At 56.6% G+C, this 27,253-nt stretch overlaps 10 protein-coding genes and 1 non-coding gene across 11 annotated transcripts; 4 read left to right on the top strand and 7 right to left on the bottom strand.

Annotated features, from left to right (window-relative positions):
- Nucleotides 1-1,309: 1,309 nt before the first annotated feature.
- DRS2 (aminophospholipid-translocating P4-type ATPase DRS2) lies at nt 1,310-5,464 on the bottom strand (the record flags this gene model as incomplete). Its single annotated transcript, XM_083190247.1, has 3 exons — nt 1,310-1,490; nt 1,554-2,218; nt 2,270-5,464. 3 exons carry the CDS (start codon nt 5,462-5,464, stop codon nt 1,310-1,312), a joined length of 4,041 nt encoding a protein of 1,346 aa, XP_083054106.1.
- A 1,145-nt stretch (nt 5,465-6,609) lies between these two features.
- ACO1O0_000750 (alpha/beta hydrolase) lies at nt 6,610-7,641 on the bottom strand (the record flags this gene model as incomplete). The annotated part of the gene is made up of 1 exon (XM_083190246.1): nt 6,610-7,641. The coding sequence occupies one exon, from the start codon at nt 7,639-7,641 to the stop codon at nt 6,610-6,612; it is 1,032 nt and encodes a 343-aa protein (XP_083054105.1).
- Nucleotides 7,642-8,413: 772 nt separating this feature from the next.
- Nucleotides 8,414-9,451, bottom strand: ACO1O0_000749 (pinin family protein; the record flags this gene model as incomplete). Its single annotated transcript, XM_083190245.1, has 4 exons — nt 8,414-8,731; nt 8,784-8,852; nt 8,909-9,383; nt 9,435-9,451. 4 exons carry the CDS (start codon nt 9,449-9,451, stop codon nt 8,414-8,416), a joined length of 879 nt encoding a protein of 292 aa, XP_083054104.1.
- Nucleotides 9,452-9,866: 415 nt separating this feature from the next.
- On the top strand, nt 9,867-10,354 carry ini1 (PHF5 family protein; the record flags this gene model as incomplete). The annotated part of the gene is made up of 3 exons (XM_083190244.1): nt 9,867-9,883; nt 9,947-10,220; nt 10,313-10,354. 3 exons carry the CDS (start codon nt 9,867-9,869, stop codon nt 10,352-10,354), a joined length of 333 nt encoding a protein of 110 aa, XP_083054103.1.
- A 342-nt stretch (nt 10,355-10,696) lies between these two features.
- On the bottom strand, nt 10,697-12,137 carry ACO1O0_000747 (uncharacterized protein; the record flags this gene model as incomplete). Its single annotated transcript, XM_083190243.1, has 2 exons — nt 10,697-11,591; nt 11,650-12,137. 2 exons carry the CDS (start codon nt 12,135-12,137, stop codon nt 10,697-10,699), a joined length of 1,383 nt encoding a protein of 460 aa, XP_083054102.1.
- Nucleotides 12,138-13,027: 890 nt separating this feature from the next.
- Nucleotides 13,028-14,727, bottom strand: ACO1O0_000746 (uncharacterized protein; the record flags this gene model as incomplete). The annotated part of the gene is made up of 3 exons (XM_083190242.1): nt 13,028-13,609; nt 13,717-14,601; nt 14,638-14,727. The coding sequence occupies 3 exons, from the start codon at nt 14,725-14,727 to the stop codon at nt 13,028-13,030; spliced, it is 1,557 nt and encodes a 518-aa protein (XP_083054101.1).
- A 1,080-nt stretch (nt 14,728-15,807) lies between these two features.
- On the top strand, nt 15,808-17,207 carry ACO1O0_000745 (CCDC47 family protein; the record flags this gene model as incomplete). Its single annotated transcript, XM_083190241.1, has 2 exons — nt 15,808-15,877; nt 15,982-17,207. 2 exons carry the CDS (start codon nt 15,808-15,810, stop codon nt 17,205-17,207), a joined length of 1,296 nt encoding a protein of 431 aa, XP_083054100.1.
- Nucleotides 17,208-17,505: 298 nt separating this feature from the next.
- Nucleotides 17,506-19,924, bottom strand: CAT3 (catalase; the record flags this gene model as incomplete). Its single annotated transcript, XM_083190240.1, has 6 exons — nt 17,506-18,356; nt 18,416-18,623; nt 18,675-19,037; nt 19,087-19,327; nt 19,382-19,584; nt 19,646-19,924. The coding sequence occupies 6 exons, from the start codon at nt 19,922-19,924 to the stop codon at nt 17,506-17,508; spliced, it is 2,145 nt and encodes a 714-aa protein (XP_083054099.1).
- Nucleotides 19,925-22,613: 2,689 nt separating this feature from the next.
- Nucleotides 22,614-24,617, bottom strand: ACO1O0_000743 (heterokaryon incompatibility protein-domain-containing protein; the record flags this gene model as incomplete). The annotated part of the gene is made up of 1 exon (XM_083190239.1): nt 22,614-24,617. The coding sequence occupies one exon, from the start codon at nt 24,615-24,617 to the stop codon at nt 22,614-22,616; it is 2,004 nt and encodes a 667-aa protein (XP_083054098.1).
- Nucleotides 24,618-25,332: 715 nt separating this feature from the next.
- ACO1O0_000742 lies at nt 25,333-25,422 on the top strand. The gene has a single exon. It is a non-coding gene; the product is annotated as a tRNA-Val (tRNA).
- Nucleotides 25,423-25,777: 355 nt separating this feature from the next.
- On the top strand, nt 25,778-26,668 carry HIS6 (1-(5-phosphoribosyl)-5- ((5-phosphoribosylamino)methylideneamino)imidazole-4-carboxamide isomerase HIS6; the record flags this gene model as incomplete). Its single annotated transcript, XM_083190238.1, has 3 exons — nt 25,778-26,077; nt 26,133-26,322; nt 26,379-26,668. 3 exons carry the CDS (start codon nt 25,778-25,780, stop codon nt 26,666-26,668), a joined length of 780 nt encoding a protein of 259 aa, XP_083054097.1.
- Between the last annotated feature and the right edge of the window lie 585 nt (nt 26,669-27,253).

The following is a 27,253-nucleotide window of genomic DNA, read 5'->3' as shown; positions in this document are numbered from 1 at the left end:
GGTGGCATATTTGCCATCGTGGGGTTGGATTGTCGCATGAGCTGTTTCCCAAGCTTGGTCTTCCCGAGGGAGATCGGCAAGCCTAAAGTCCTACTTGGTCGTGCCGCCCGTCTGGTTTGCATTGGTTATCGTCAACCCAGCATCCATTGGCACATAGCAGTAGTAATCACATTTGCCTCCCCCCCCCCCCCTTTTTTTCCTCTCCCTGCCCTCGATCTCCCGGCCCTCGATCTCCCGTCCCAGGGTCGAAGCTGCAAGCATGTCCAAACCGCTTCTTCACTTGCTTCCTTTTTACCCCTCCGTCCCGTCATGTGAGGCATTGTATGCAGGGCCCTGCAAGCTGTCACCCTCCATCCACGAGCCCTCTTTCCCCCACGTCATCGGCCACGCGCCCCCCAGCTGTCTAAGGTTGGGTTGGGGCGTCTCAGCTTCCCCCTTCGTCGATATTCGACGCGGACCACTTTTACGGTCCCATCATATGATTGTTGAGCTGCGGGTCCGGAGGCGGTCTGGGGGTAGGAGTATGGGGTTCGTGGGGTAATACTACTACGAGCACCAGTATGAATACTAGATGACTGTGATGGTTAAGCCAATGCTTCCGAATGAGTTTCGAAGGCGCACATGCATGGACACCATGCCCTCCAATTGGGATCACTGAGCTCCATTGATCAACTTGACTTGACCCCAGAAAGGTCAAAGGTGCAGTGTCAACAGTCGTTTTGGTGAGAACCGAGGGACAGACCCAGTCTGCCGTCTCCATTGAACATGACTCTCCCCTCCCTCCCCGCTCCATCTGACGCTGCCTAGGTACTACAATACACACATGAACATAGCAGCTGGGTTAGGTGTTTTGGGGTGGCCCCCCTGAGCAAGAGCTCTTCCCCGGTTTCCTTGCTCCACCTGACTGCGTTTCCCACCCCATTCCCCCCGACATTATCAAATGGCGCTTCTAACTCGGACACGCTCTCTGCCTTTGATCCTTTATAGCCAGCCCTCCTTGGGCTCCAAAGCAACACCGGCATGGCGAATGCTGAACCGCAAAATAGAATTCCCCGTAGGTTCAGTAACAATAAGAGAAAATGAAAAAAAAGCCACACACACGCACAAAATACCCTAAGATGGCGTAATAAATACAGGCCGGACCCTTCTTTCCGAGGGAATTCCGAGAAGGGGATGTTAATGCTCATAAGCAGCCCAACTCCGTGCCAAACCGGATGCTTCTGTTTAATTTTTTCGGGGTTTCCGCGCGCAATACTGAAAAGACAAGGACAGTACATCATTGACACGTGCAAGGCTAGGCCGTTGTGGGCTACCGGCCCATCGGACGAGAGCTCGCCATCTCTCCGTACCGGCCACGGTGTTTGGTCGTGTCGTATGCCTGCAGGACGCGCGTCTGGCTCTCGTCGGCCTGGGAGAAGGCATAGCCACGCTGCTTACGCATGCGCTGGACTTGCCGGACCTTTCGGATCGCTTTCTGAAATTGCTCCATTCTAGTCAAAACGTTAGCGTGCTGGGCCCGGCACCGGAAAAAAGTCGCATTTGGAGGAGCCTACCTTGGTCTGTAGTCTTGAATGTTGTACTTCTGGATCTCCTGGATGTGATGGTACGTCTTCGGCTTGTACATGCGCTTCACGTACTTCCACGTAAAGTCGCGCAAAAGGCAAAGCACCGCAAGAAGAACGCTCTGTAGCCAGAATACCGGGCTGGTATACAGCTTCGGCACGATTCCGTACAGCTCATTTGAGAAGTTGATCATGGGGGCGACGTAGGAGTAGAAGACGACAAAGGCCCACCAGATGAGCATGCTGCCTGGAATCGCCATCACATGGTACTTGGTCCAGTTGGACGTCACCAGTGCGGCCTTGCCCAGCACAGTGAGCAGTGTGGCATTGTACATGGCCGTGCCCCAGACCCAGTGGCCAGGAACCAGGCCATCGCCTTCGATCAAATTATACCAGAATAGTGAGCAGAAGATGTAGAGGACTATCGAGTGGTAGACAGCGTTGGCGATCCACTCGCAAAAGACCCTAAACTTGAAGAAGGCGTTCTGCTGCCCTAGCATGTAGAGCTGAGGGTATCGATCCAGGAGGCGGGCAGAGACGAACTGGTCCAGAATACCGATTGCCAGCGGCGGCAATACGGTGAAGAAGACGTTGTAGAACGAGAGCAGCCAGGACTCGAAGATGACTTGACCCGAAAAAACATTACGGAAGGTATACTAAGGAGGAGATTAGCAGGGTCCCTGATGGTGGATCCGGCCTGTACTTACCCAGAACTGTGTCATGTACAAAGCAATGTTCTTGTAAAACGAGAAGAGTATGGTCTTGCTGACACGCTGGTAGCTCCACGCGCCATGCACGAGCAGAAGCTTGCGCAGGTATTTGAATTGGCCAATGGCCACATCGGCACTGCGGGCTGCCTGGAGACCCTCGACGCCGCTGATACCAACACCGATGTGTGCCGCTTGGATCATGGAGACGTCGTTTGCTCCGTCGCCGATAGCGAGGAGGATCGAGTCCTTCTGATACTTCTTGACGAGCTTGACGACCAGGGCCTTTTGCAGGGGCGACACACGGCAGCAGATGACTGCCTTGCACATGACAGCAAGGTCGTGGAAGAGTTTCTCGAGATCCTTCTCGAGAGCATAGGTCAGACTCTTGCCGTCAATAACCAAAGCCAGCGTCTCGCTCTCGATGGTGCCATCGCCTTGTGTCCTGATTGCATCAATCTTCTTCTGAAGATTGTCTCTCGTCGCGGCAGCCGTCTCTTCATTGACAATCAACAGCATCATGTCCTCGCTGAGGAGCTTGCAGCTCATGCCAATGTTGATAGCAGTCTCCTGGCGGTCTCCAGTCAACACCCAGACCTTGATATTGGCTTGCTGGAGTGTGTGAATGGTCTCGGGAACGCCATCCTGGAGGCGATCCTCGATAGCCGTGGCACCCAGGAGATAAAGGTCGTGCTCAATGATCTCGGCCGCCTTGTCGAGCTCCTCCGCACGGTTCCCGCCGACAGTAGTAGCGGCGGTGTCGAAGATTCGGTACCATTCCTCAAACTCATGATCGGGGATTTCTCGCATGGCCAGACACAGGGTTCGCAGTCCCTCCGAGGCATACTCCTCGAGGTGTCGTAGGGTCGCCTCGACGTGGGGATTCTCCTCGTTCAAACGCTCGAGGATAACCGTGTCGGCACCCTTGCAGTAGCATCGAATCTTGCCGTCGGGGCAACGGTAGATTGTCGACATTCTCTTTCGGGTGGAGTTAAACTCGCATACAGCCAAGAGCTCATACTCCAGCTGTTCACCCTCGACCTCGATGATCACGGACTTGGGCTTTCGTGCGACAAACTTGTAGCCAAACTTGACAGCGCCCTCGACAAGCGCACCTTCATCAGGGGACGCCGCCTGATACTTGATCCCGCCCTGCTCGGTCATCTCGGGAATAACGGTGTGGCAGGTGGCTAGCAGGGCCAGGAAGTGGTCAATGGCCCCGGCCGTGCTGTGGTTCTCGCTCAGATTTGACATGAGCTTCTTGAACGTGAATATGCCCATGTCTGGAGTGTCCCCGTCGCTGGCGCGGCGATCCTCGGGCGCATCGTCGGCATATTGGATCCCAGCAATGGAGCACTGCTTGAATTCCATCATGTTGCAGGTCAAGGTACCCGTCTTGTCCGAGAAGACGTATTCCACCATGCCTAGTTCCTCCACCAAACTGGAGGTACGGCACGTTGCGGGGGTGTCGGTCTTGTCGTAATACATGTCGAGGTCGTCGTTGATGAGAATGCCATGCCAGTACTTGACCAGCTCGACGGTCACGAAGAGAGAAATGGGGACGAGCGCCGAGTACAGCACCCAGTACGTGACCATGTCACGGGCAAATGTGGATGCCACCTTCCCTGCGCCGTTGATCTTGGGGAGGTCGAGATACCGAAGGGAGTCGCCATTGATGCTGCGCATGATCAGGTCGCCAACCGTGCTGGCCACACTAAGAACCAGGAGGATGCCGACAAGTAGCAGCACGAGCCAGTTGAGCTGTCTCTCGACTTTGGTACGCTTGATGGGGGTTGCCGTGGCATTCCGCATAAGCTTCGTCTCGTGGCCGGTGAAGACGACGACGCCATAAATCCAGGGTGTGTTCCTGAGGGTAGCACCTCGGAGGAGAAGCTGCTCAGGGTTGAGGGGCAACTCCTTCTCCCCCCCGCCAGCCTGCATCGTCAAAGTGGCCTCGTACGTGTACAGGCTGGTGTTGGGCTGCTCCGACTTGATTCTCCCACCGAGTCGGCTCAGCTCGCTAGGTGACACCATGCCAGAGGTCTCGGGCAGCGCCTGCTTGATCTTCAAGTTCGTCTCGCCATCAAGGTTCGCTGTTTCGATATAACAGAGACCCTCAGGCTCAGAACTAGCCAGCAGGACCAAGTCTGCTGGGAAAGGCTCCTCGGATTCCACCCTGATGATATCGCCGACAGCCACATTGATCCATTTTGTCTCGACAAAGCTCGTTCCCTGGAGCACTTGTGCCTTGGAGGTGTTGAGCGTATTGTCGGCTTGCTTCCTCCTGTAGTCTTCCACTATTTCCTTGCCTGCGGAGATGGCAAGCACGACGAGCAGTGGCGCGATGGTGGTGTACTGGTTGGTCGGCGAGAGTCCCGGGATCTGCTGGAGGGCAGCCGTGAAGAGGAAGAAGATGTTGGCGAACTTGGAGAACTGCTCGAACAAGAACTTGGGGAGGAAGGTGATGGTGTTGTATTTGGCCGTCGAGATGTGGTTGTCGACGTACTTGGTTTCGGCGTTTGCGGGAGGGTTGTTGAGATGGATCATTCGGGGACCGAGGGTAGACGGGTCAGGTTTACTGCGGCCAAATCCAAACTTGAAGTTACCCATGTCAAACTTGCTCTTCTGCGGCGGCGGCGGCGCATGCGAGGGGCCTCCTCTCTCCTGGCCGGGCTCCGTCAGAGGCAGATCCATCTCCGAGTATCCCTCGCCCATGCCGAGTCTATTCTTGACGCGGCCAAAGAAACCTCCGCCCAGGGACAGCACGCTGTTCCGATTCCGCGCCTGGTTCCTCGCCGCATCGCCGCCTATCATGGGGGTGGCGCCATTGTGATAGTACGAGTCCGCGTCTGTAGGCTCGTCATCGTAATCGTCGGCATAGCGCTGGTAGTTGCCCAGCTCGGATGTCTGGCTGTACTGCCTGTCGAGATTTGTCGTCGGGTGCAGGTAGCCTCCTGATGAAGGCTGCTGGGGCGAGTATGCGGGAGCAGCGCCGCCGACAAAGTCGTCGTATGATACGGAGGGTCGGCCGTGGGGGTCTTGCTGGAGGCTATACATCCGCATCATCTCGTCATCGTCGATGGGCGCCCTCTGGCCGTCGTTGTACACCGGCTGCTCGTTGTCCATGTCCAGAAGCAAGTCATCGCGATTACTGGAGGGCGCGCCGGGGAACCCCCCAGGTTGTCGCCCAGCCATGCCGGAGGACTAGCGATGTCGGGCAGAGGGTTCGAGACACCGGAGACGGCTCATGCGGGATCGACGGGGACGGTGCAGCGTGGTAAAATCGTGGATGGCACGTAGGAGGAGGCAGTGGGCGGAATGCTGGTGATGATTGCCGGAGGATGAGGGAATGAGTGTCGCGACGCTGATGAGAAGCCAAAGGTTGGTCGGCGCTGGCTGGGGATGAGGATGCGTTGTGGTGTTTGTCGGATTTGGTCGCCGTGGCCCAGTTTCTGTGGCTCAGCCTCCTTTTGACGCGAAGCTTGGCTCTTGGAGGCGGGACCCGTCGCTGGCTCCTGATGCTCCCAACTTCGCTCCTAGAGGGACACAAACAGGCAGGCTCAGAACAGCACACGCCAATGGCTTCGGGTGCCAAAGTGGGTTTTTCCTTTAGCTTGCGCCCCGTGTGCAACAGACGATGGGATTAAATTGGGATTGCTGAAGACTTGTCGCGAGTCGAGTCCAGCATTGCTGGCGGTCGGTCGTCAGCAAATGCCATGGGCGAAGGTATCCACTGCAAGTTTCGGGTGCTCTCTGGTGCAGCCTCTCAGCAAAGGGGTTCCAGCATAGCATGCACGTTGCTATTTGTGGCGCAGGAACTGCATCTTCGCGAGGTACCGACTGTGGGCCAGCAGCATGGCGAAGCACCTTGTAGTATTCGTAATACGAGGAGCCACTCTTGCCATGGTAAAAATCAGCAATAGAACTTCATAATATTGGGCCCTTCACCTTCCCCTGAGCGACCCCTTGCCAATTGAGATTTTAAGCCAATGTTTGCACGGAGTACTGATGCTGACAGTTAATATGTCAGATATCACGAGTGATCCGTGCTAAGATACTGCTGAGTGCAGAACACACCTCGCTACGCGCGCCACGCGCGCCACGCGCCAGCCACAGGACCCCTGGGGTCACGGTGTCGTCACCGTCCCTACCAACTGGAGTTACGGATACAGCAAGAAGGAAAGTGAGACCACGAAGCTCAACTCCAACGGGTCCCCATATGGTTGAGAAACTCCAACTTGTATTTGCACAGATTCCGGACCCAATACGCGAGAGGCGAACATGACCTTAACAGCAGCTCATTCCGAAACCAACCAGGCCTAGAAAGATCCGCCGGGAGTTCACAGCGCCGGCTTCACAGTCCCTCCCTCCACCTCATCCAGCCAGGCCCCAATCCGCCCGTTGACCTCGCCGGGAGCCTGCGTCAGCGCCCAGTGCGATGCATCCACCTCGCCACGGCTCAGCTTCGTGAAATACGCCTCCATCCCCGCCGACATGCTGGGCGGCAGAGCTGTATCCTTCGACGCTGCGATGAACAGCGCCGGCATCTCCAGCTTGCCGCCGCCCACCCGCTCTGCCAGCGGCTTCTCCTCCTCGAAGTTGAGCTCCCGCGTCCGGTACCAGTTGAGCGGCCCGCGCATCTGCGGAGCCGGATGCGCCATGTACTGCTTGACGTAGTGGTCCAGCTCCTCCTCGGACATGAGCTTCGACCGTCTCAGCTTGGGCAGATTCTCGAACAGCACGCCCTCCGTGGTTACGAGTCCCGTCTCGCCGTTGGGGCCCTGTCCGCCGTGCAAGGCGTTGAGGAACTGCCGGACCGATTCCTCGCCCTGGATGTTCCCCTCGACCTCGGGGCCCTTGAAATGCAGCTGGTACGTAAAGTTGCGCAGCGACCCCGCGGCAATCATGTCCTCGAGCGGCGTGAACCGCGGGCTCGGCGGGCGGTACGGCGTGCACACGCTGAAGACGGCGCGGATGAGCTCCGGGTACCAGAGGGCGACGCGCCAGACGAGGAAGCCGCCCCAGTCGTGGCCGCCGAGGATGATCTGCCCATCGGGACCGACAAACTTCCTCGCCAGCGCGTTGATGTCGTCCGAGTGCTTCTTGAACGTGTACTCCTCGAAGGCAGCAGGAGCGTCGGTGCCGCCGTAGCCCAGCATGTCCGGCACGAGAACACGGTAGCCGCGTGACATGAAGTACGGGACCTGGCAGCGCCATCCGAACCCAAGATCCGGGAACCCGTGTACTAGGAAGATGAGTCCCTTGGACGTGCCGGTGGGCTCGCCCAGCATGTAGCTGTAGGTCCTGCCGTTGACTTGGGTCGACTCATGCTTAACCCTCGGGTCGTTTGGCGCCAGCTTGTCTGTGGCCATCTTGATGATTCAGAATGCCAGAACGGCGTTGCTGGCTTATACTGTTGCAACTGCCCAGTCAGCTATTGTTGGGCAACTGGTTCTACCAGGGGGCCACGACTGACTTTGATGTTTCCTTGAGAGAGAGATAACGTTAGATCCGGACCAGGAAGATTGACCCCAGTATGAGTAAGGCCCGCAGTACATGTAAGACGACCGCCGTCCATCAGTGAGGAGCTACGTAGAAGATACTTATACGTAGACCGAGGCTCATTCAAGGCCCGAACCCCACCTATCCATCGTAATGAGGGGACCTGCATACTACGTACCCTCCCGGAACGATCATCGAACCGAAACCCGTCTTTGATTTGAAAGCTTCGCATGATATGCACGCTAGACACAGATGATTCCACATCACAAAGTATGATCCTAATGTGGAATCATTCGTATGATCTGGAATCACCAAAACACCTATCAACCGATTGCGCCAGCAAGGGGCTAACCCGAAGAGCGCCGTCTTGCTGGTATTTATCTAACCGCAAAAACGTTCAGGGAAAGATGAGGGTGAAGATGATAATTTGGTATCTTGAACAATATTAAACCCCCTTCAGCTCAGGAAGTGGGTACTCAACCACAGAGCGTCATCCAGAGCCCATCTACCCAGTTTGCGGCGTCCCTCAAGGGATTTTCTCATCAGAATATTCGTATAAGCACGCCCCTCAGTTATAATTAGATACATAAGACGGATCATACTTGTTTCATCAGCGTTTCCGAAGTAAAGTCCGGGGGTGAGTTAGTAAATCACAGAGTCCTCATCCATAACCACAACTTCGTTACTGTCATCATGGTATTTCTCCAGCTTGGCTGGGGGGTTGCCATCTTCAGCAGCCTTGGCGGCAGGGTCTTCGTCCGGTTCCTTGGCTTCGGGTTGGGTTGCTTCGGTCTCAGGTTTTGGCGGTGGTGACAGCCTCCTATGGCCGTACTGTTCCGTGTGCTTCTGCTCTCGAACCCTGAACGCTTCGCGGTCCCGCTCGATGGCCTCCTTGGCGTCGGCTACCTGGTCGTGCATGAAGTCTTCTTGCTCTCGTGTGAGTTTGAAAGGGCGGTAGTACTGCAACATGGTCAGCGTGAAGGCCGGAAATAGGGGCGGTGAGAGCACATACAATATGGGGTTCGGCCTTTGTCTTGAGATGCCGCGCAGCCCACAGCAGCTTGGAGTGCTTGTTGCGCATCTACAACATAAAAGTCAGCTCCACGGGCGTGTAACAGACCCGAGCTTGAAACTCACCACTTTCCTCTCAAACTCCATCTGCTCCGCCATGCGAATCTCCTTCAACTGTGCCAGCTTCTCCTCCCGCTTCTGGTCATCTTCCACCCTTTGCTTCTGCAGACGCTCCTGCTGGCGCTTTTCGATCTCCTGGCGCCGCTTCTGCTGAGAGTTGGTGTTGGTCTGACTCAGCGTGCTCAGGAGGCCGCCAAATAGTCGCTTGCCCCTCTTCTTGTCCTCCAGCGTGGCCGAAGGCCGCCTCACCGGCTCATCGTGTGAGGGCCTGCGGTCATCTATCGAGGGGCGCCGTCTCTGATCGTACGGCGATGGCGATCGAGCCCTGCCGTTGCCGTTCTCATCTCGCCGAGTTCGTTTGGGGGAGCCTTCATCAGCACTGTCATAGTCGCGGGAGGCCTTGCGCTTCAAATGTCCGGTCTCGGGATGGGACTGGTCAGAGGATTCGGCTTTCACGCCTGCCGTCTCTATCGGGGCGGCTCTGGGGCTTGTTAGCGACACTTGCCCAAGGACAGGTTGCAAGGCTGTGTACTCTGGGGTCGAGGCCATGGTTGCTAGTGCCTTCACGGTACGCGTCGCATGGCCCGTGAGTCGTAAAGAGCCTTATCTAAGGCAAACTGGCCAGTTCGCTACCGTCATGGGCGAAGTTCGGGGGGTCCGCTGATGGAAATAAATGCCGTCGCCTTGATATTGGTGGCCTTCGGGGGGCTGGACTCGACCTGTTGGAAGGTGCAGATCGCCTCGACGGCCAGCTCCTGCCCCACATGCTCAGGAGGAAGTGCCACAGACATCCTGTATTTTGATTGGCCAAGGTGCCTCGGTCCCTCCATCGACGCCACCGCAAGGCTGAGAAATCCACAGCTTTTCTTGGAGCTGCCCAGACAAACGACAAACAACCCCCGCGACTTCCACCTTGCCACGACCTCACCTCCGTCCACATCACAAACCCTCCCTATCGCCCGCCATGTCTCGCCATCACCCGTAAGTCCAGAAATCTACTTTCCTTTCCTACAGAATTCCAAGCTGATTTCTCCGCGCGCGCAGCGATCTCGTCATGTGCCGCAAGCAGCCCGGCATCGCCATCGGCCGCCTCTGCGACAAGTGCGACGGCAAGTGCCCCGTCTGCGACTCGTACGTCCGCCCGACGACCCTCGTCCGCATATGCGACGAGTGCAGCTTCGGAAACTACCAGAACAAGTGCGTCGTCTGCGGCGGCGAGGGCATCTCGGACGCCTTCTACTGCTTCGAGTGCACCCGCCTTGAGAAGGACCGCGACGGGTGCCCCAAGATTATAAACCTGGGAAGCTCAAGGACAGATGTGAGTTTTCTCCCTCCAACCCCCCCTAGGAAGAACATCCATTTTTTGTGTCCCATTTCATGTCTTGGGCCTGTGCTGACTTTGCTTCGCAGCTATTCTACCAAAAGAAGACGAATCGGACGCAAAATTACTAGCCCCAAAGAGGCCCGGGACTGGGCGAACGCGTTTTTCCTTGGACAGCAAGTGTTCTACTAAGAACAAATGTAGAATGGTCATATCTTGTTGCGGCGTTGGTGGAGTTGGACATGTTCGATTGTATTTGAGCGGCTGGGCCAGGTGGCCATATAAATTATATCACCAAGAACGACATTAGTCACCGCTACAAGGCATAGACAATCGAGAAATAGAGTGAAATTTAAAGGTGGATTAAGTTCCAAGGAGTGCTTGTAGTCGTAACGTGACATGATACCCAAGTTCAAAACTCCTAATGCTACAAAAGAAAATATGATATATATATATATATACAAAGTCAGCTCCTATATGTAGCTGACCTTTGTCCCCATTCCAGCGGTAGCCTTGACCTTGGCCCATGAAGAGCCAAACATGCGCTGGACTCGCTGCCTGATACCTTTGCTTCCAAACATGAGAAGGAGACCCATGATAAATGCCAACAGCCGCATAACCAACACGGGGTTGTTGTTCAGGGTGTGCCCGAGCTGCTCGATAATCACACGGAACTGGTTCATAAGCTTGCTCGCCCGAGCCGTGAGAGTCAGGGGCCCCGCAGCCACAGCCTTGTTGCTAGCCTTGGACATGGAGGAGCGCGACGGCCGACCAGTGCGCGAGACATCCGATGTCCGGGTCGGCCTTGGCCGGCTAGGGGTCGCGACACTGGGCGTGTCGTCGACCCCATAGTCTTGCTCGCTAGCTTCCCGTTTTGCCCTCTCTTCCTCTAGGCGCTTCCTCTCCCGCTCCTCGTTCTCTTCCCGCAGCCTCTTGGCTTCTTCGATCTCCCTCCGTAGCTGATCCTCCTGTCGTTGCCGCTCCTCTCTTTCCTCTTGCTCCTGGGCCTCTTGTTCTTCCTGCAGGCTCTGCAGGGCTTGTAAGAATGCCTCCCTCCGCTCTTCGTCTAGCACGGAGCTCATCGAGATGAACTCGCGTGCGTAGTCCCACTCGTTATTGCGGAGCAGGACGTGCAGTGTATATAGTTCTAGTATTTTTACCCTGGCATTGAGATCCCTCGGGGTATTGGCGCCGCTCGTGCCCTTTGCGGGTGATGCATGGCGGTGACTCATACGCGGACCCGGAGAGGGGGATTGGCCAAGACGGCCGCTGAGGTCGAGATTCGGTGTGTTGGACGCAGCGAGATAGTTCTCCAGCCTCTTCTGGTTGAGGATCTGGTCGCGAGCATGTGCAAGCAGTATCGTCGCCCTAGGTTGGTCAGTCAGCCGAGAGGTTCCCTGTCTGAAAGAAGAGGGATAGAACTCACAGGTTAATCACAACATCCGAATCCACTTCACCCTCGACGCCGTGGTAGCCATTCCTCACCACCTCCTCCCAGATCTCGCCATCCCGAACCTTGTTGCACAGGGCCCTCCACTCCTGCTGCCCAAAGGCATCCTTACCCTCGTCGGGCTCGAGTTCCACGATGGCATTCAGGATGGTCAGGTACAGGCTCCAGACCTTGATCCGCGTGGTGCGGGAGGCCTGGGCGACGGGGGCCGGGTCTCCATTGTCGAGGGGCTCGGGTGGCGTGATGAGCGGTAGCAGGGTGGACAGCGCCTCGGGCAGGCGACGCGTGAGGAAGAGCGTCGAGGCCTGGCGATAGGTCTTGGAGATGTGGGAGGTGTGTCGCGAGGAGGACGACGACAGCGAGGAGACGGATGCGGAGAGGAGGTTGTGGGAGAAGGTCTGGGAGGACCTCATGGTGGTTGTGGGGCTCGAGGCCGCGAAGGAGCCGTTGCGGTTGCGAGACATGGCGAACGGTCGAAGTGGCTCAAGTGGTCAACTGGCCAGGCGGTGCGGCATGGGCAGGGTGGTATCGTCGATGGGCGTTGACAAAAGGAAGGGTTTCAATGATGGCGAGTTGGGCTCTCAGCAGGCCATGCGGTGACAGGAATGAAAAGAGCCAGCGATGGAGTAGACAGGAGAAGCGCGCGCCGTCACAGGCAAAGCAGCGCCATCGTGGAAGTTGGCGTGCCGGTCTGTGGAACTTGCTATGGTACGAGGTCACGGTGCGGTTGGGAAGAAGTGGGCACCCTTTTCTCCAGCAACCAGTGCGGCCAGCCCACGATGCTTGCCAGGTTTGCCTCGGCACCTTTTCTGGGGAATGCAGCCGACCAGCGCAGAGGTCCCGTGGTCGGCCGAGGCCGGCACGTGTGGGGCGCGGAGTGGCTGGTGCTGGCCTGCCAGCACATGCTAGGGGCGACTGTCGAGTTGGCTGCGCCGCCCCGCAAGGCCCAAGTAACCCCCTAGCAGGCTGCCCGACCCCAACAATTCACTGCGCAACCCTTCTGTCATCTGCAGCTGATCGGCCAGCCAAGATCCCACCACCGGAGATGAGGCACCATTTCTAGCAAGTATATTCATGCAGTGCATTGCAGTCTGCTTGCCCAACATGTTCACGTGCAGTATGGGGTAATTGGACTAGTAATACGGATATCAGTACTAACTAAAGCACACTTCCATTCAAATGCCTGGGGGGAAATGCCTGGGGGGGAAATGCCTGGGGAATAACGCCTGGGGAATAACGCCTGGGTATCCTCGCCGTCCCATGCCCCACGAAAACGCCATAATACAAGATGTCATCATGCCACCACGGAAATCGAGCCCCTCTGGTCCCGCACCTCCGACGCGACTACTAGTACTCAGTCCTTCGACAAAATGATGCTGGTCTCCCTTTCCATCATCGACGCCCCCTCCATCAACTGGTCATCTCGCATCCAGCCCGCCTCTATCGCGAAGTAGACAATGTCCTCGGCCCCGCCAAACATGGGTATCTCCACATCCCCGTCCGGGTTCAGGAACTCCCACATCTCCAGCGTCATGTCCTTGAAATGCTCCAGCTCCTCCGTGGTGCCGGCAAAATTTCTGATCAGGTAGTCGTACAGATAAGCCAGCCACAGGACGTTGGTGTATGGCGCAAATGCATCCCAGGACAGCCGGCCATCAATGCCTTCGGCGTACGGCGTGCAGTGTGCTTCGGGAGGAAGGCACTTCCGGTCCGCTCTCAGGAGAAAGGAACGCATCTGGCGATAGACCTTGCATTGGGGAGCGTGGGTGCTGGTAAAGAAGCTGAGGTCCCGCTCCAGGTCGTACGCCACCGGCTTGGCGAAATCAATCGACAGGTCCTCAGCCCTCGAAAGGCCATAATCGAGAATCGTAATTTCGAGGCCCGAGTAGCCAAAGAATCCCACATCTTCGGATTGCCGCTTTTGCGGCGGAGACGCCTGTTTGATACATAGGTTGCCCTCGTGTAAGTCTCGATGCTACTACCGTCAGCTATGGAAAAAAAAAAAAAAAAAACAAGGGGTCCGCGGAATTCAAAGCAACATACCTCAAACATAGCCATGGCCTCTGCCCTAGCCAAAGCTATTGCCACCAGGAAGAAGATGTCCCACAGTTGACTTCCCGTCGTCACCTTCAAATCCTCGAGGGCTGTCCCCGCATCGCCCAGCTCGACCACTAGGAACTTGGTTTTGTCTAAGTATCGGCTTGGGGACGGGTAGAACTGTGCCCTGCCAGGGTCCTGCCTCTTCATCCGCTTCTGGAACTTTTGGTGTGTCTCAAGTAGGCCTTTGGATGTCTTCCCTTGCACCATATAGCACTCCTTGTAAATCACGAAGCCCGGAATATCGGACAGCCACTCGGAAATCTGCAGTTCGCCCCGGATGTCGTCTTCGGAGCGAGGCTCCTCGTCCACGAGACCCGCCTGGACCTGGGTCTTGGTCTGAGGTCGGATGGGGGAGTCGAGCCGGATGGCTTTGATGATGCTCGTCCCCCTCTCGTTAGAGACGCGGTAAACCTCTGCGTAAGAGGCCTCAGCAATCTTGACGATCTGATCACCCGGCGGGCAGACTTCGTCCCACTTCAAGACTCGCATCGAGTCCCCCTCGAGTGATTCGGAGCTCTCTTTCTGTTCTTTCTTCGCCATGATGGTCTCTTCCGTGCTTGTTGATTTGTTTGTGTCGGGCCCATGTTTGCTTTGAACCTTAATTCTCTCTGTGGGAGCCTCCTTATACTCTTGTTCCACGTGGCACTGCTGGGATTTTTGACGGGATTTTCGAGTTGTTCGGGCGCCACCAGCGATATCAATAAGGGATAGCCCTTCCGTCAGGGAGGCAATGGCGTCATCGGTATCCTTTGCGACCTCTACACCCTTTGTGGCCTTTGTGGCCTTTGTGGCCTTTGTGGCCTTTGTAGCCTTTGTGGCCTTTGTGGCCTTTGCTGGGTTTGGCTCAGTGCTGGGCATCCGTACAGGGCTTTGCGGAAGTTCGGAGAACAAGCGTTCCGCCTTGGTACGCGTTGATTTTTTGCCATAGTTGCGCGATACAGCTGTGCGCGCCATCTTGGTTGCTTGGCTTGTAGTATATTAGCGAGTGAGTGGCGCACAGCGCAGACTTGATGTCTTTCATGACGAAGTTGAGGTCGTGATAGTTGGGTGGAAGATGTTTAGGGGGGTGTTGGCGGGGCAACAATAACGGTGTGTACCTGCCGCCACAGTTTGTACTGTGCCTCCAGTACCAGCCAGCCAGCTTACGGAGTACACACATTCACATTGGCAGACGGTGGAAAGCAGAAGGCGACAAAGTATTGGCGATTATCACTTTTCCTGATGCACAAGAGTTCTACAGGGGCAACTTTGGTATCGCATCTATGCTGGAAGCTGTCTACTTTACCCATGTAGTGGCAGATGGCTGGGGTGGTCATCCACAAGCCACCAAAGCCAAATCTAAGCAACAAATAGAAACGACAATAAACAAAACAATAGGAAGAAACACAAAGAAAACAAATGTGAACAAAAAAGATCAGTTGGTTTAAGGCTTTTTAGGTTCGCGAGGAATAGATATGTAGAGATGAACAGCAGCCGCAAGGCGAGTACTCGCAGGCCCCTACATAAGTAGGTAGGGTAGGTATATAGTAGATAGACTGGCTGGCCTATCTGTACGAGTACTAAGGCAGCCTATGAACAACACCCTTACTGTTTTGAACAGCCAAGCCACGCCACATGGGGATGAAGCAGAGCGTTGCAAGCTGACGCCAGCGTCCCGAATAACCGCGCATACAGAGTCTATAAACGTAAAGATACCCGGATGCTATCGACAATAAAAAGCATCTCGGTATTCGTACGAAGTACGGATAGAGATTCGAACCTTAAAGCTTCAGCTAATACAGTCCAAGACAGGACTCGCAGTAGAAGCTAGAACCCCAGAGTCCAGAACTGCGTGGAAGCTCAAGACAGCAATTGGCCACTAGCATTAGCAGCTGGCGCCCCACATCCGTTAGCGCACCCTTGGGCCCCAGGCCTCCTCCTCCTCGTCGCGACCAACGCCTCCAAATTTGTGCCTCAGCCAGTCCATCATTCAACCCCTTTCTCCCACCCCTCTCTCCCCTTTTCGTCTCATCGCCGGCGCCGCATCTCCCAGCCATGGCGGACCTCTTGAAGAACGTCTTTGGGGGCTCCCAGAACGGACAACCCGCCGCCAAGGCCGACTCGGGTAAGTACTTGGCAGCTCCCTCTCGCCCCCCCGTTATCTGTCCTCTCCTCCATCAATTCTCCCAATTCTCCCCGTGGACATGCTCTGACCGAACACCTCGCCAGACTTTGCCGACTTCGCCAGCGCTCCAGAGCCTGTCCCCGAGGCCGAGCCCGCTCCCGCGGCCGGCGGCGCCCCGGCTGCCCAGTCCACCGCTGTCCCCTGGACCAAGTGGTACAATGTCCACGAGCGCCACTCCCTGTCCGAGTTCAAGGGCGAGGGAGTCATCCTCGCCATCGGCGCCCTTGTTCTTATCCTGCACATGATCGGTGCCCGTATCAACCGCCGCAAGGCCAGGTCCTGGATCCGCGCCAACGCCCCCGCACTTACCAGCGAGAACGCCCTTGTCGGTTTCAGCGGCGTGCCCACCATCGATGCCGATGTCAAGGCCGACGACCTCATCAAGGAGAGCTCTCTCTTCGAGTTTGCTACCTACGCGACCGGCCGCCAGAATGTTGCCTTCACCGACGTCAAGCTCACCCTGACCAAGCGCTTCAACCCGCTCGTCAGCGCCATGGAGGCCATCTTCGCCTTCTTCTTCGAGTCGAGCTTTGAGATGCCCGTCGATGCCATGGAGGCCATTACCTACCCCTTTGACGGCAAGGAGAACCAGACTGTCCCCTCCCTCCCCGGCGCCGGAGAAATCCGCGCCAAGGACTCCAAGAGCTCCTACGACTCGTTTGTCTGGGCCATTGTCAACAAGACTGTCATGCAGAAGGTGCGCGACCAGCGCTACGACGTCTCCCTCACCCTCACCAAGGACCACCCCAAGCTCCCCAACTGGCTCACCGTCATGAGCGAGAGCGCCGAGATCACCAACGCCCTCCTCACCCCGGAGCTCGCCGCCGCCGTCGAGGCCGCCGGCAACGACTTTGAGTACCTCATCGTCACCGACCAGCCCAACGAGAAGCCCAGAACGCTCGACGAGAGCTCTCCCAGCAAGCGCATCATCCTCAAGTACCGCCTGCCCTCGAACAACGACTACGCCTCCCTCACCGGCCTCTTCGCCTACTTCCTGCGTCTCCCCGACATCCTCGTCCAGGTGGCCCACTTCCGCCCCGAGGTCCTCCGCAAGGTCCGCGCCACCCGCGACGCCATGACCAAGGAGCTTCGCAAGGCCGCCGAGGAGGAGAAGAATGAGGAGCGCCTCCTCGAGAAGGAGAAGGCCAAGAAGGCCAAGCGCGACGCCGAGCTCGCCGGTCTCGACGCCAAGGCCCAGAAGAAGTACCTCGAGAAGGAGAGGGAGAAGGAGATGCGCAAGTCCCAGAAGAGGCAGACCATGCGTGGCTAAGTCGGGTCTACATACGTCGGCAAAACACACACGCACATACACAACATGTATCCAAAATTGTACGGAATACCAATCTTTTCAAGGTACGGACGGTTACGGAAAATGGGAAGTGGCGTGGGTATATAATACAATGTGGAACGTTGGGGCTACTATTTTCTTTCAAATATATTAATATCCAACGGCTAGCCAGCTTCTAGATCTACATGATAATGCTATGGAAAGAATATCCAAGTTGGATGCGGAAACGAAAAGTAGTCGCGGCAGGGCTGCGTAGGTCAGCAGTGCATTGCCATCATTATTACTCCTCTTCATCCAGCGCAAAGCGATCCGTGAACTTGAACACGGCAAGTCCCTTCTGGAAACTATCTACAACGCTGCTCACGCTCGAGGACGTGTACACACCGGGGCCCTTGGCCACATCGGCTGCGGACATGGCAGCCGTGGCCTTGCCCAGGAAACCGATAGGCTTGCCCCAGTTGTACCCGTCGGCGACGATCTGGATGGGCCGACGGGGCGGGAAGAGTGTCGACTTGATGGAAGGGTCGAACAGCGACTCGGCGCCGTCGGCGACGATGATGCCGTCGAAGGCGATGGCCTCGGAGGAGGCGTACGTCTGGTCGACACCCTCACCGAGCGTCTCGGCGACAGTGGTGACGGTGACGTTGAGCTCGGCAAAGGCCTTCTTGAGGGCCTTGGCTTGGGCAAGGGAGTCCTTGGCCTTGGTCGACGCCAGGACACCGACCTGCAGGGTGGCAATGGTGGGCAGCTCGTTTCCAAAGATGCTCAGGCCGGCCGTGGTGTTGTCGTGGTAGTAGGTCGGGTCAGCGGCAAGGGCCTCGACGCCAATGGCAGAGCCCACGCGGACGGCAATGTCGTGGCTGATCTTGTTCAGCTCAGCAATGACGTTCTTCTGGATAGCCGGGCTGATCTGGCTGGCCTCGAAGCGGATGGCGTCAATGAGGAACTGCTGCTCGGTCTTGGTGAGAGAGTTGTAGAAGAGACGCGGCTGGGACCAGTGGTCGGCGAACGACGAGGGACGCTTGCGAAGCAGAGATCCAGAGGCCTTGCGGCCGGGAGCGGTAAAGAAACCACGACCCTTCTCCTGGTTCGCTTGCTGGGGATAACCCTTGTTCATCGTGTTGGGAGAGTCTTGTCTCTGTCAGTCCCATTGGCTCAGGGGTAGTAGTGTGATTCAGGGTCTGTCTTACAAGCTGCAGTGTTCTTGTGGATCATGTTCTGTCCAGCACCGTCGCGGTTGTTGTTGTGGATCGGCACAATAGGGCGGTTGATGGGTAGCTGCTCAAAGTTGGGACCGCCGTGGCGGTTCAGCTGCGTGTCGAGGTACGAGAAGATGCGACCCTGCAGCAGAGGATCCTCGGTGAAGTCCACACCACGGACAATGTGGCCGGGTTGGAACTACTTCGGTCAATTTCTCTCAACTACTAACGAGTCACAGCTCAGACTTACCATAATCTGCTCAACCTCGGCAAAGTAATTGACCGGGTTGGCATCCAGCTTGAGGACTCCAAGAGGCTGAAGGGGCGCGAACTCCTCAGGGATGATCTTAGTCGGGTCCAAGACGTCGAATCCAAAGGCCAGAGCCTGCTCCTCATCGATAACCTGGACATTGAGCTCCCACTCGGGGAAGTTGCCCGACTCAATGGCCTTCCAGAGATCCTGACGGTGGAAATCAGCATTCTTGCCCGCAATGTGCTGTGCCTCATCCCACACCAAGCTCGCCTTGCCCTGCTTGGTCTTAAAGTGCCACTTGACGAGCTTGGAGGAACCGTCGTCAGTGACGAGGCGGTAGGTGTGGACGCCGAAGCCGTCCTACCACATGTTAGCAAGGGGGCCTATACAAGCTTCTCGGGAGACGCACCATGTGTCGGTAGCTTCGGGGGATTCCGTAGCCAGCCATTGCCCAGAACAGAGTATGAAGAGTTGTGGTCTGCTGGCTGAAGAAGTCCCAAGCAGAATCGTGCGCAGAGGCAGCCTGCGGCATCTCGCTGTCCGGGCTGGGCTTGACGGAGTGGATCAGGTCGGGAAAATGAATGGCAGACTGGACGAAGAAGACGGGGATGTTGTTGCCCACGATGTCGAAGTTGCCCTCGTCGGTATAACTACGTTAGTGTTAGTGTGTTGTACAAGTGTAGGTGAAAGACTTGGTTACTTACAATCTCGTCGCAAAGCCGTGGACATCACGCACCGTATCAGCACTGCCCCTGGAGCCAGCAACGGTCGAGAAGCGGATGAAGATAGGTGTCTTCTTTCCCTCCTCACCCAGGAACGAGGCAGCAGTGATGTTGCTATAATTTCCATAGCTGGTGAAAGTGCCGTGGGCTCCAGCACCACGAGCATGGACAGCCCTTTCGGGGACCTATATACTCGGAGAGTCAGCGACCAAAGGCCCAGTTTAAGGGCGCTTCAAGCTTACGAACCCGCTCGTGGTCGAAATGAGTAATCTTCTGACGGAAGATGAAGTCTTCGAGAAGACTCGGCCCACGCTCACCGGCGGTGAGCATCTCTTGGTCCTCCATGGGGCCTCCCACGTCGGACGTCATGAAGCCATCAGAGTCATCGACCTCGAACTCAGATAGATGGTCTCTCGAGAGGCCTTCAGCCCTGGCGGCGAGGTTTCCAATATTCGCAAAGGGACATTGGGCCTGTACAAGCCCCGCGAGGCCAATGGAAGCGGCCAAGACCGCGGAACGAATCATGGTGACAGGATTCTAGTTCTGGGTGGTCCCTAGAAGGATGAAGAGGGCTTCTAGTCAGGGTAAGAAGGAAAAGCCTATTGCTACTTAAGCATCTGTCCGTACGGTCTTGTGTGCTTCCGGTACGCGAATATAGCAAGCCGTTCGCCTACTTCATACAAGAGCAAAGGAACTATTATTAACATGGTACCGGAGTGATGGGGTCCCCAGATTTATACGAAGCGCATGTCTTGCGCAGCCGTGTCCGGTGGGACTCGACCAACGCGTGGGCCTCCCAGCGGCTTGATAAGTTGCTTGGCAACCTACTTCGTAGGTAGTGCTCCATGGTCGAGTTCCACGAAAAGGACTTCTCGATGATCTCATTGGTAATGCCATGAAAGATGTCCCTGAGTCAACCGATACGGTAGCCCGCCCCGTTCTGCCCGTGCAACATGGTCGACATTGTCACATCAATGGGGAGATGCAGCCGCCCCTGTCGCGTGCGCGTCCCAGACACACAGGCACGAATGACTCGGCGACTCACTCGGATCGGACCACAATTCATCTCCTCAGACAAACAAGCTCGTTGGGGTCGAGGGGTATTATGCATTATGGTTCCATGAGCCATGGAGCTCTCGGAGTGGTTGCTTCAATCCAGCCAGGAATAGGATAGCCGTGATTCGTCGGGCCCATCAAATGCCATGGCACTGTTCGTTGATCCCAGGAACAGGAGTGGACTAGCCCTGCTTAGAGGCAAGGTCCGGCGCGTACAAGACGGGGCACACCGAGAGAAACTTGCAAGACTGAAAAGTAATGCCGGCAATGCACTTCGCAGTGTTAAGGGGACCCACAAGCTCGATGTCTGTGTTGGTGACTCGGAGATTCTACTGCATATTCGTAGGAGCCTGGCAAACCTGGGCGACGTCGTATGCGGGAAGTAATCAGTATGCAGATGGATTGTAGCGTCACAGCGTGGATACAGGGGGCAGGGCAACGGGCCACTCATGTTTCCTTTTCTTTGTCTGTCAACGCCATGGCAACGTTGAAGGTGTTGTGGTCGTCGGTCGAAGCTCAAAACTGGCGCGAAACTGCCGTCGGATCAGGCCGGGAATGACGCCCAAGAGGGCCAAGGCGACAATTGTCTTGGATTGGACCCTCAGTGGGCACCATCCGAAGCCAATGGGGCTGGAGTGAAAGGTGAGTCCCCGCTCACCAAACAGTAGCCTCATATGGCGTAAGCTTGATTCCTTGGACGTTGGCAACATGCGCATTCTCTTCTTCTTGGCATTCGCGGCAAGCTTTCGCTACACCTTTGTGCGACACGGAGCGGTGGTTGCCACCTGCGGCGTTCGGGAGACCGGCGCCATTCTATTGGCTAGATCGAATACTACTGCCATTGGCCATGCTGTGATGATGCGGTGCTATTTATGGATGCACTTGGATGCCCGGAAATTCGATCTTTGATCTGGTCTGGATAGTTAGCGAAGTGGAAGTCTGGACTGAAGTGGCGGTGACTCCGCCGTTGATTTGCATTACTTGCATGACATGGAAATGACTATTATGGGAGGTACCTGCCCACTACCTTCCTAGTCCCTGTGACTTGTCCGGAAGGACCTGGACGGTGACAGTTGCCCTCTCCCCCAATGATACCACACGTTGCAATTGTACCTCAGGTATCTGTACTTGCGGAGTAATACAGGCAGTACAATTTTACATCCACCTCCCACGCCGCTCCCTCGATATCAGGGCACCAGGTCATCTAACTGAGTAGTGGATATCAAGCATAAAGCAGAGTGCGGGATAAACCTTCTCGAACGACCACCTCCGATGAGACGCCGACCATGGAAGATTGGGGAAAGGATTGGATATTGGAACCGGCCCCTCAGCCCTGCCCGCCAATATGTTTAATAAGCCCCGGGCTCCGAGTCAGCCGGGGAGGCGGGCCTGATCGGCTGCTCATGTAGTCGAAGCATCAAGGAGGCATGCAGTCCGCCATTGGATATAGTTAATGCAGAATGCAGCAGGCTGACGATCATCTCCTGGGACGGCGACAGCACTGTTCTTCCATCATACATCAATATAATCAGTTTCAAGCCACCCAATGAGAGATGTTCTTCACCTTCAGCCATTTTAACCGTGGCCCGTGGCCGCGAGGCTATCTCGATGCTTTATAAACCTTGTACGGGGAGAGTGTGTGGGATATTCCCTTTGCATATCCATCGGCCTCTATCTGCAACGCGCGATATTATCAACCTTCTCAAATAAGGTCTAGCCGAACCTCCATTGAGCCAGGTCCTCCGACATGGATGTCCGATGTAGAATCTCTTCTTTTTCCTTCCTTTAGTTTCCAGAATAGTACAGAGGATGATGCCTTCTTGTCATGACGGTGAGGACGACAACACTTACTTACCCTGGGGCCGTTGCGACAGCCAGCTTTCAGATATCTCACTTAACATAAGCTCTTCTCGGCTAAGATATTCCGATATTGGCATTTTGTTGAAGCAAGCTAGCCAGTCACAGCATTTGCAAACTCCCCACAATATCCTACATACTATGGTTCCATATCCCCTGCACATACACACAAATTTCCCATGCCAAACAGTGTCCGCTCACCGCCAACTTGTGCTAAAAACCAAACTCAAACTCCACAAACAAGATGCATCGCTGTAAGGCGCGAGAATGGAATAAAGAAGTAAACCGCCCAACTGCAACACTAACCAAGCAAAACATCAACCTCCTCCTTGGGCTGAGCATCCCACGCCTTCTGCAGGATATGGCCCAAGCCCCTGCGGTACGCCACGCCGCCGATGCGCTCGATCCACAGCACGTTGACCACGTCGACAAAGTCGCCGGTGTCGCGGTTGGCGGCGAACTGCTCTGGGGTGAAGAGGTGAGACCCTCTGCGCTCCGTGGCGGCTGAGATGGCGACAAACTCGAGCGCCTCGTCGCCGTCGTAGTTGGACGACTGGATCCCCAGCCAGCCGTCGTGCGAGCGTAACGTGCCCGCCCACCTGTTCGTCTTGGACCAGATGTTGCCCACGGCCACCGGCGGGTTCATTTCGGCGTCGCGCGGGGAGAGGGTCGCATCGTAGTCGACCTCGAAGAAGGCGGACGACGTACGGAATGAAAGGAAGGGTCCGGGGAAGGCCGTCTCCCCGAGCGGCGGCGGGTATTCACCCGCCTCAGGGGGGTCCTCCACGGGTATGGGATATCTGAACAGGGTGGAATCGTCGCTGTCATGCTTGAAATGGGCCCCTTCTCGCGACCAACCGGGAGGGTAGGCCGACGCCGTGCTCCTCCGCGATCTGAGGTCCCGGTACTGGAACCCGATGCTGTGGACGGGGACGCCAGCGGACCTGTCCGTCAAGGTCCACGTCACCGTGGGCTTGATCTTGAAGGCATTTGGCGACTGTAGCCTCTTTGACTTTTTCTGTCCCTGTCTCCCGGCCCCCGACTCCGCGACGTAGTCGGCCGCCGCTCTCCACAGGACCAGGTCGACTGGGATTCCGTCGAACCACCAGCCCATCCACGACCACGACGGGAGAAAAGGTGGCTGGACGACGGCCCTCCGACGCATGGACGCCTGCGGCCGCCATAGGAGCGCAACGTCGAGGAACATGAGGGGCATTCCATACAGGAAGCCTCCAGGGAAAATGCGCGACAGCACATGCGTGATGCCCGAGAAGGCTCGGAGAGTATCATCCACGACGGTGACCCTCCTGGCGCTGTAGTCCATGGCTATGCGCGCGTACTCGTCGAGATCGGGCCACGGCGCATGCCTATACGCAAAGATTGCCGACGACAGCGTATCTGTACAAGCCTCTCTCCGTCCACGGATCTGCTTGCTGGCCGGACTACCCTGCCACGACTCGCAGTGGCACTCCCAGGTTATGGCGTCCTCGAAGAAGTAGACGCGCCGCCGCGAGTAGAGGGCCTCCTCCAGTGTCCAGCCCCGCGTGCGCCACTTTGACTGGCGGACCAATTCCTCGTGGTTGGGCGTCCCGGATGCCAGGCCCCTGCCCAGCGTGGCCGGGGGCGGTCTGCGCGGGTTGAGGGGGACGAGACCCGTATTCACGTCGCCGTGGGCAGCGACGAGGGTGAGGTAGGCGTTGGAGAAGACGTGGGCCATGTGGTGAATGTGGGCGTCCATCTCGTCGCGGTCATCCTGGACAATGCACAGCTTGTCGACCCACAGGTAGCGCAGGCCCAGCTTGCGGGCCACCCACATGGCGTCGAGGACGGTCCGGGGCAAGTCATCCTCGGGCAGGGCATCCTCGTAGACATCGACATTGGCCTTGACCAGCAGAGCCGGGTCGGCCTGGGTGGAGCCACGGCGGTTCTGCCCACCTCCGGGGCCCCAGACGTAGCTCAGAGCCATGTAGCGGTCGGTGGTCTTTGCGCGCACGAGGCGGCGGTCGGCTGAGTCGATGAGCCAGACGGGGCGGAAGGTGGCGACATCCTGGTCGTCAGGCCTGGACCCCGGGGTGCAGTGGTGGTTGTGCTCGCGGTTGCACGTGTCGAGCCACTCGCGGATGCGCGAGACGGGGCTCTGCTGCCCCTTGGTGGCGGCGCTGGGCGAGTTGCTAGCAGACGAGGTGCGGCGCTGCAGCGAGGCGGCTGTGTCCTGGCGGGCCTTGTTGAGGGTTCCGAAGATGCGATCGGTGATGCTGCTGCGCTTGCTTGCGTCGCGGCGCGGCGACCGCCCGGGGCCTGACATGAAAACTCGCGCTAGCCCAGCTTGTGTAGAGTTGCGCTGTGATAAAGAGTGGTGATGGGAGTGAGATGAGCTGCCCGGCGCGGGAGCCTGACGATGAGGTGATGCGCTGGGCGCGTCTTTACAGCAGCCATTAGTAGCGTGAGTAGCGTGAGCCACCCCGTCTGCTGCAGCTGGGGGACCTGCGCTGGATATCATTAGTGGGTGGATCTCATCGGTGCAGCTACCCGTCGATCCATGAATATCTACTTCGTACGTACGGATACCTAAGGTTATTCCAGCTTCACGGTTACAGACAGTGCTAAGCCCGATTACCACCACAACACTCAGCTGCCTGTGACATCTTTGTGACATGCAGCTGGACCCTCTTCTCGTTTAAGGTTTGGAGAGATGCCAAAGACCTGTCTCGACGCCAGTCTCACTCACCCTTTCACACAATAAGTACTTTATCGTATCTACGACCCAGGAAGGACCCTGTACACACCAACCACCCGAAAAGTCGCTGTTCAAGTCAAGCTGAATAAAGCCATTCTACGCAGACAGACTCCCGTATCAAGGACAATTAGTAGATTATTGGCATCTTCCTCATGCAAATACCGGAGCATCCCCACAGTACTACCTGAGCAGGATTCTGTTCATGACGGCCCATCATCAGCTGTCCCGCTCAACCCTTACGAGCAGCCTCAACTATCAGAATTACACTTCTCCACTACATGAAGCGGGATTGGTCTAGTGGCTATGACATCGTGCTCACATCCTGAATAGGAAGGTGCCGCGAAGGTCGCGAGTTCGATCCTCGCATCCCGTACATTTTTTGCTTCTTGCCCCTCTGTTCTAGCGGGTCTTTTTTTGACATTTCGTCTTTCGATAGTGGCTAATGGGGATGTTTTTGCGTGGGCGTTTCTAAGTAGAACTACTTGCCAAGGGGAGAATATAGCTATCATACTCGCACAATTAAACTTTCATCCCGGGAACCACCCTTGATTCGAGCCCCAAGGTCCTCAACCGCGTAGCCGGGCTCTCAACGTCATCAAAACCGACCGTGACCGTTCCTACTCTCGGACGCATATCGGCCGGGTCCACATCTTGACAATTTTGGTGAAGCATTGCACCTCACCTTTTCACCTACAGCAGTTCCCAGCTCCCAAAACCCCTCAGCAGCTATGACGCGGTTCAGGCCGTGCATTGACCTCCATGCCGGCGAGGTAAAACAGATTGTCGGCGGCACCCTCGACAGCACATCTGAAGCTCTCAAGACCAACTATGTGTCGAAACACCCAGCGGCCTACTATGCCCGCTTATACAAAGACAGTGGTCTGACGGGAGCGCATGTCATTATGCTTGGGCCCGGGAACGACCAGGCCGCCCGGGAAGCACTGCAAGCATGGCCCGGTGGTCTGCAGGTGGGAGGCGGCATCTCGGACAAGAACGCAAAGGAGTGGATAGACGCTGGCGCCGAAAAGGTGCGGAATACGAGACCCCTTCCCGTGGCTCCCGAAGACTGACCTGGGAACCTAGGTCATCATTACATCTTATCTCTTCCCAGACGGCAAGTTCAGCCAAGAAAGACTGGACGCCGTCCTCAGAGCGCTGGGTGGGGACAAGGATAAACTTGTCATTGACCTCAGCTGCCGCCGTCGTGGGGACAAGAGCTGGTTTGTGGCCATGAACAAATGGCAGACCATCACGGACATGGAAGTCAATTCAGGTGTGTGATACCGAGATGCCGGGTCAGACACGGTGGCATCGGCTAACATGTTGAAGAATCAATCAAGGCGCTTGAGCCGTACTGCTCAGAGTTCCTCATCCACGCTGCCGACAATGAGGGACTGCAGAAGGGCATCGACGAGAAGCTCGTGGAGCGGCTCGCCGAATGGTGCTCCATCCCCGTGACGTACGCGGGTGGCGGTCGGAACCTGGAGGACCTCGAGGCCGTCAAGAGGCTCAGTGGTGGAAAGGTGGACCTTACCATTGGGAGTGCCCTGGACTGCTTCGGCGGCACGGGTGTCAAGTTTGACGAGTGTGTTGAGTGGAACGCGAGGCAGAGCGCATGAATTGTACATAGGTGAGTGGACAGGGAGACCATGCCTTATTATGGTCCGCACCAGAAGCTCAGCCCAAGGACAGATACGCATAGCTAGGGCAATGCTACGAATCACGACAGTAAGCTTTGTTGGGAATCTGGGATGTGTCACCAGGGCAGGCCATCAATTGATATGGGCAGCCATGAAACCTTAGATTGGTCGTCAGTCGCCGTCCGTCCTGCAGTCAGAGGAGCCGAAAATCCTGCGGTGGGATATGTCCTGCAGCCGTCCGAGCATTGCCGACTATCTTTCTGCGAGATAATGGAGACTCTTGTCTTCTGTTCAGCGGTTGGCGGTCGCCCGGTGAATGGTGGTGCGATCGAGCCCCCCAGTCACAGCCGCTGCGGGGTTGCAGTAGCCCGTCACAGGCAGCTTTGCCCCCTGCAGAATCCCAGGCTTGGAAGGCTGTTCCCGTGGCAACAGCAGCCGCGGAGAGGGATACTGTTTGTTATGCTTTCGCCCAATGAGAGGCTGCGCCTCGGTGGCTTGTGTGCCTGCCTTAAACAAAGTGCTATCGCCCTCGCACCTCCCCATCCCTCGACAAGTTGCGACTCC

This window comes from Amphichorda felina (assembly GCF_050947745.1).
Source record: "Amphichorda felina strain 45539 chromosome Unknown scaffold_1, whole genome shotgun sequence".
Taxonomy (NCBI): Eukaryota; Fungi; Ascomycota; class Sordariomycetes; order Hypocreales; family Bionectriaceae; genus Amphichorda; species Amphichorda felina.
The sequence above is the reverse complement of the archived record's forward strand: the minus strand, read 5'-3'. Positions and strand labels throughout refer to the sequence as shown.